Genomic DNA, 7344 nt, shown 5'->3' on the forward strand with positions numbered 1-7344 from the left:
CCTGTTGTCAGGACCTCTGGCAGTCTCTATGGGGGTACCACAGGGTTCAATTCTCGGGCTTTTCTCTGTATATATCAACAATGTCTCTCTTGCTGCTGGTGATTCCCTGATCCACCTCTACGCAGACGACACCATTCTGTATACATCTGGCCCTTCTTTGGACACTGTGTTAACTAACCTCCAAACGAGCTTCAATGCCATACAACACTCCTTCTGTGGCCTCCAACTGCTCTTAAATGCTAGCAAAGCCAAATGCATGCTTTTCAACCGTTCACTGCCCGAACCCGCCCGCCCAACTAGCATCACTACTCTGGACGGTTCTGACCTAGAATACGTGGACAACTACAATACCTAGGTGTCTGGTTAGACTGTAAACTCTCCTTCCAGACTCATATCAAACATCTCCAATCCAAAATCAATCTAGAATCGGCTTTCTATTTCGCAACAAAGCCTCCTTCACTCACGCCTCCAAACTTACCCTAGTAAAACTGACTATCCTACCGATCCTCGACTTCAGCGATGTCATCTACAAAATAGCTTCCAACACTCTACTCAGCAAACTGGATGCAGTCTATCACAGTGCCATCCGATTTGTTACCAAAATCACCTTATACCACCCACCACTGCGACCTGTATGCTGTAGTCGGCTGGCCCTCGCTACATATTCGTCACCAGACCCACTGGCTCCAAGTCATCTATAAGTCTATGCTAGGTAAAGCTCCGGCTTATCTCAGCTCACTGGTCACGATAACAACACCCACCCGTAGCACGCGCTCCAGCAGGTATATCTCACTGGTCATTCCCAAAGCCAACACCTACTTTGGCTGCCTTTACTTCCAGTTCTCTGCTGCCTGTGACTGGAACGAATTGCAAAAATCGCTGAAGCTGGAGACTTACATTTCCCTCACTAACTTTAAACATCAGCTATCTGAGCAGCTGTACATAGTCCATCTGTAAATAGCCCACCCAATCTACCTACCTCATCCCCATATTGTTTTTATTTACTTTTCTGCGCTTTTGCACACCAGTATCACTACTTTACACACCATCATCTGCTCATCTATCACTCCAGTTAATCTGCTAAATTGTAATTACTTTGCTACTATGGCCTATTTACTGCCTTACCTCCTCATGCCATTTGCACACACTGTATATAGACTTCTTTTTTTCTATTGTGTTATTGACTGTACGCTTGTTTATTCCATGTGTAACTCTGGTGTTGTTGTTTTTGTCGCACTGCTTTGCTTTATCTTGGCCAGGTCGCAGTTATAAATGTAAACTTGTTCTCAACTAGTTTACCTGGTTAAATAAAGGTGAAATATATAATATATATATTTTAAACATCCCCACAGCATGATGCTACCACCACCATGCTTCACTGTAGGATGGTGCCAGGTTTTCTCCAGACGTGACGCTTGGCATTCAGGCCAAAGAGTTCCATCTTGGTTTCATCAGACCAGAGAATCTTGTTTCTCATCGTCTTATTCCTTTAGGTGCCTTTTGGCAAACTCCAAGCGGGCTGTCATGTGCCTTTTACTGAGGAATGGCTTCTGTCTGGCCACTCTACCATAAAGGCCTGATTGGTGGAGTGCTGCAGAGAAGGGTGTTCTTCTGGAAGSTTCTCCCATCTCCACAGAGGAACTCTGGAGCTCTGTCAGAGTGACCATTGTGTCTTGGTCACCTCTCTGACCAAGGCTGTTCTCCCCCAATTGCTTACATACAGTGTGAATAATACGGGCCCTAAAATGGACTCTTGAGCAACACCTTTTGTAATCTCAAGGAATTGTGAGTTGAGACAGTCAGCAACTATACATTGAGATGTCCATAAAGTAACCCGGACAGCTTGCAGCAAGTTATTTTCCCTACAGAATAACCAGCTCTTTGTCTGTCTCAATGGTTKCAAACACAGGGTAAATCCTTCCAGAGTTATCAAAATTGACATTAAAAGTGTAAATGTGGCATCTTTCCTCTGCATCATAGAAGGATACCTGTCCCCCCTCTATGTCTAGGAACACCCCTAACCTAGAGGGTGGTGACTGGTTCAGTTTAACGACTGGTGCACTTAGAGCCATGAGCTCCCCAAGCTGCAGACGCAAGTTCCAGTAACCAGCTTCTGTGTTCAGATTTGCAAAGCCATTCCTTGGTGCTGACTCTCTAACCACACCTATCCTCCACTCTGCCTTGCCCCCGACTCTCACCTCCCAGTAATGTCTCCCAGATGTAAAGCCCTCCTTTGCAAGCACACACCACCAGCCATCATACTTGTGGGAACTAGGGCTGTATCCATCCCAGGGATCGAAAACATCCTCAATGATGGTGGCCATTTTCACTCTTTTCCTGTCAGCGGACAGTAGGAGATTTGGGTTGGCTGTTTTCTCATCCAGAGTGATCTCAACTGCAAAGATATTGAAATAACGAGGCTGTTAATCATACCAGAACAATGAAACAAGTCTTTCGGTTTTTATCTCATTTGAATAATATTTGCGTTGGCAATAAACCATACCAACCTGATGCTTTCAAAATCAAGGTCCAAACTGTAATGAAACAGGCAACACTTAGGATCACGTTAGCAAGGAAGAGCTACAAAACATTTAATTTGTCATTTCTTTTAAGCAGAGGTGAACTGTGGGATTTGACGTACTTGAGTCAGGAACGCGATTCAGAGTCACTAKGGGAAAAACATMWAGAAAACCAAAACATATTAGATAAATGAARTGATTAGTACGATCTGTGTTGACTTATTTAATAACCTAATAAAAAGCWMGAGCTGGAGCACACCAAGAGAATATTATTTTGTGTGGAGGTGCTGACTAACAGCGAATAAACTGTAAGCTATAAAAAAAATAATAAAGAGAGTCGCACGCTCTCTARATATAAACTCCCAGTAATTTATTGGGTAAAACACCCTGAAGGAGGTGTAACGGATGTGAAATGGCTAGCTAGTTAGCGGTGGTGCGAGCTAGKAGCCTTTCYGTCGGTRACGTCACTTGCTCTGAAACCTAGAGGCACAGTGATACCGAAACGTTGGTGTTTTACTGGGYGTCTATATATATTATGAGTGTGCAACTATTTATTTTCGTAGCAGAACACTCACCTCGACTTCTGGACTTTTGTCTATTTCTGAGCCAATGCTTTACAATGGAACCCTGTGAAAACAACAGCCATGTTATATTACAGTTCAGCCGTATTTAAATGTCACTTAAAGAGACATTCAATAAGTCTCTGTTGATGGCTGACCTGCTSCTGTTCCTGTATTATGCTCCAGATGAGGAAGTCCATGACAGGGAGCATGTTGGGAAGCTTCCCCCTCTTCCACTGTCTTTCCAGATCCTGCAGTACTGAACACACATCCTCACCCGGACACACTGAGTCCTGCAGAGACGCAGAGACATAGGGTGATATTGTAGGATAATCTCCTTGTAATATCTATCATTGTAATGTTACAGATTATTTTCTGTGGTTCTTTTTTAGTTTTAAGGTCTTCCTCTCGCCTGTTCCATATCCTTGAGTCTCCAGGCCCACTCAGACAGGGCTTTCGTGGCTTCCCTCAGTTTCTGTTCCCTGTCTGGTTTCTGTTGATCTGGAAGGTCGTCACTTCTCCTGTGTCTTGTGATTTTCCCTGCTGGTGTCTGGTAAACAGCAAAACAGGTGGTTTATTACAATCCTCTGTTTGCATTTCTCAACAGTAAATCATACAGTGAGCTCCAAAAGTATTGGGACAGTGACAATGTTGTTGTTAATTTGGCTCTGTACTCCAGCACTTTGGATTTTAAATTATATAATGACTATGGAGGTTAAGGTGCAGACTGTCAGCTTTAATTTGAGGGTATTTTCATCCATAACAGGTGAACCGTTTAGATATTTTTGTACATAGTCCCCCAATTTTAGGGGACCAAAAGTATTTGGACGAATTCACTTATATGTGTATTAAAGTAGTCAAAAGTTTAGTATTTGGTCCCATATTCCTAGCACGCAATGATTACATCAAGCTTGTAACTCTACACACTTGTTGGATGCATTTGCGGTTTGTTTTGGTTGTGTTTCAGATTATTTTGTGCCCAATAGAAATTAAATGGTAAATAATGTATTGTGTCATTTTGGAGTCACTTTTATTGCAAAAGTCATACGTTTCTAAACACATCTTCATTAATGTGGATGCTACCATGATTACAGATAGTCCTGKATGAATCGTGAATAATGATGAGTGAGAAAGTTAGACGCACAAATATCAWACCCCCCKAAAAATGCTAARCTCCCRTGTTATTGTAATGGTGAGAGGTTAGCATGTCTTGGGAGTCTGATATTTGTGCATCTGTAACTTTCTCAACGATCATTATTCACTATTCATTCAGGACCATATGTAATCATGGCAGTCATTGTATCATTTAAAATCCAAAGTGCTAGAGTACAGAGCCAAAACAATAACAAATGTTTCACCGTCCCAATACTTCTGGAGCTCACTGTATGTTACTTCATCCAGAGCTACTGGCTGTCAACACTGTATGTTACTTCATCCAGAGCTACTGGCTGTCAACACTGTATGTTACTTCAATTCCAGTTTTAGCTAAATGGCTGTCAACACTGTATGTTACTTCATCCAGAGCTACTGGCTGTCAACACTGTATGTTACTTCATCCAGAGCTACTGGCTGTCAACACTGTATGTTACTTCATCCAGAGCTACTGGCTGTCAACACTGTTATGTTATGTTAACTTCATCCAGAGCTACTGGCTGTCAACACTGTATGTTACTTCATCCAGAGCAACTGGCTGTCAACACTCTATGTTACTTCATCCAGAGCAACTGGCTGTCAACACTGTATGCACATGACATGTACTTATACTGCTTGTAGTGTTGTGTTTGAACCAGCGCCAGGTGAACCTCCAACATATGGGGGCGGTTTCCCGGACAGAGAATAAGCTTAGTCCTGGATCAACATCTCAAATTATTTTTAGTCTAGGACTAAGCTTAATATGAGTCCGTGGTAACTGTCCCATGGTGTATGTGTTATTTACCCGTTGTGTCTGCGATGAGTGTTTCAGTTCCTCAGCCCACTGCAGTATAAAGTCTTGACGCTCCTCTTGACAAGATCCATCCTCATTCACTCTGGTCAGAAGGGAGGTGTTGCTGATCTGTGAGGAACGGTGCACGACAACTGATTATGACTCGTGGCCATGTAAGAGAACATATGATCACATACCTTCTTTTCTCTATACAGACTGACGTACCTGAATTACCTTGCTCAGTTCAGCAGCAAGCTCTCTGATGATACATTTAGACTCATCAAAGGTGAAATCTTCTTTCTCCTTGTCCGTTCCCTAAGGAAAGAGGGACAACGAATTGAGTGCTGAAAGGATTCTGCTGCCGTCTACCCCACATCATTGTGATACTGCTGTGGCATGTCTACTTTGTCTAAGCAGTAGACATACTACGTATTTAATTCACCTTACCTTTATTTGTGCCAACAACTTAAGTACTTTACGCTTGAGGCTTTTCTTCCCCTGTGCGAACTGTTGAATAGAACAAAGTGTGGACATTACGATGACTGTTGCTGGTTTGAGAGTGAAAGTGAAGTCAAAAGAACTTCAAAGAACATTCCATACTATAGACTACTGGCATTGAAAAGACGCGTTTGATCACAATACATTCCTGCCGAGAACAGATGTCATGGTTGATTATCTGTATCTTGCCTTGCCTATAACCTGTTTCACTTCTTAAGATTGCTTCGGAAAATAATCGTTGGCCTGTGGAATGCTGTCCAGATACTTGAAGGAATAATCTGAGTCCTAACTAATAGACAAAAAGAACATTCTGGATAGTGGAGCTCCTTCACAATATGTTAAGGTTCATTTAAACCCGTGTTGGGGTTCCTGTTTCGTCAGATGAGACATTCGTGACTGAAACATTGGTTTATTAAGTGAACCGTGTCAAGAAAGGTGCCTGTGATCAAAACTGAAACTGAAACTTCCTTACCCGTTTCTGGTAAGAGTTGTTTACCAGAAACTACACAGCACATAATGACAGGGTGAGAACAAAAGCATATCAAATCTTGGCTGTGGCACTACACCCTGAGCTGAGAAGGAATGCTCGTTCCACTGAGATACGCAGTGCATGCATTGGCAGTAAAAACTAAATGACAAGCCAATTTCCACAAAATAATTATATTCTCTAAACATTTGACTTTCTCACCTTGTGTAAGCACATTAATGGCTTGTTGAAAGATTGTGAAGAACAGGTTCTGGGATTGTTCTCTTTATTGCAAATTCTTCCAATGCTGCCACAACTGCCACCAACTCTCAGTATCGCTGCAACAATTAATAACAAAGAGCTGTGAGTCAGGTGTAGGAAAAAAAAGGTTTTTGTGATAAATATCTTCAAAAGATGCACTTTGCCCTCTTTGTTGATCTACTTCTAAATCAAATCAAATGTATTTATATAGCCCTTCTTACATCAGCTGATATCTCAAAGTGCTGTACAGAAACCCAGCCTAAAACCCCAAACAGCAAGCATGCAGGTGTAGAAGCACGGTGGCTAGGAAAAACTCCCTAGAAAGGCCAAAACCTAGGAAGAAACCTAGAGAGGAACCAGGCTATGAGGGGTGGCCAGTCCTCTTCTGGCTGTGCCGGGTGGAGATTATAACAGAACATGGCCAAGATGTTCAAATGTTCATAAATGACCAGCATGGTCAAATAATAGCTTAAATAGCTACTATAATAACTATAATAACACTTCAGAAAATTGATATAACAGCTGTTATTGTTTATGTAAATGTAAAAAATGTCAACTTACAATCTGTCTGTGAAGCCATCTTTTTCCTATAATAGTGCTTTAAAACCCAGTGAGAGTATAGAATGCAGAATAATTTTCAGGAGTCCTGTTGTTCACCGCCGTCCACAGAATTAAGAATTTGTTTGATGATGGTTTGTTTCCAGTTTCCGAATCTCCGCCCACTAGCACCCACTGGTTCATTTCAAACAATGTTATTTCTTTAAATGAATAAACAGAAAGTGAAATGGAACACAGTAGTGCAGCTTTATTCCAATTACTGTTACTACAGTATAAAACAACCTAAAAACTAGTACAATATTGTACAATTAAAGCATGGATTTGTCTCAGAAAGTTAGGTTCCTATGATAACCCATATAAATATATATAACATACAGTGTCGGCATATAAAATGAGAAATCATGCCATCTAGAGGTCAGAATAAACTCATACACAGTGAAGAATAAAAAGTAGACAGGGTTTATAATTTCGACCTGTGGGGAGCAGCCCAGTCATTGTCATAAGGGGAAACAGTATCAAAACAAATGCCACGTTCAAGACAACTCGCAAACTCGTTGT

At 41.6% G+C, this 7344-nt stretch overlaps 1 protein-coding gene across 2 annotated transcripts; it reads right to left on the reverse strand.

Annotated features, from left to right (window-relative positions):
* Positions 1–1518: 1518 nt before the first annotated feature.
* On the reverse strand, positions 1519–6900 carry LOC111956387 (E3 ubiquitin-protein ligase TRIM69). Of its 2 annotated transcripts, none has more exons than XM_023976854.2 (11): positions 6790–6900; positions 6190–6305; positions 5451–5510; positions 5229–5318; positions 5016–5132; positions 3492–3629; positions 3238–3372; positions 3095–3146; positions 2642–2668; positions 2508–2534; positions 1519–2395 (listed from the first exon to the last, which is right to left on the reverse strand). In XM_023976854.2, exons 1-11 carry the CDS (start codon positions 6806–6808, stop codon positions 1863–1865), a joined length of 1314 nt encoding a protein of 437 aa, XP_023832622.1. In that variant the 5' UTR covers positions 6809–6900; the 3' UTR covers positions 1519–1862. The 2 variants fall into 2 exon arrangements, with proteins under 2 accessions (XP_023832622.1, XP_023832623.1); XM_023976855.2 differs by having other exon boundaries at positions 5238–5318; positions 6790–6890.
* Positions 6901–7344: the final 444 nt, after the last annotated feature.

Source organism: Salvelinus sp. IW2-2015, linkage group LG32 (assembly GCF_002910315.2).
Source record: "Salvelinus sp. IW2-2015 linkage group LG32, ASM291031v2, whole genome shotgun sequence".
NCBI lineage: Eukaryota > Metazoa > Chordata > Actinopteri > Salmoniformes > Salmonidae > Salvelinus > Salvelinus sp. IW2-2015.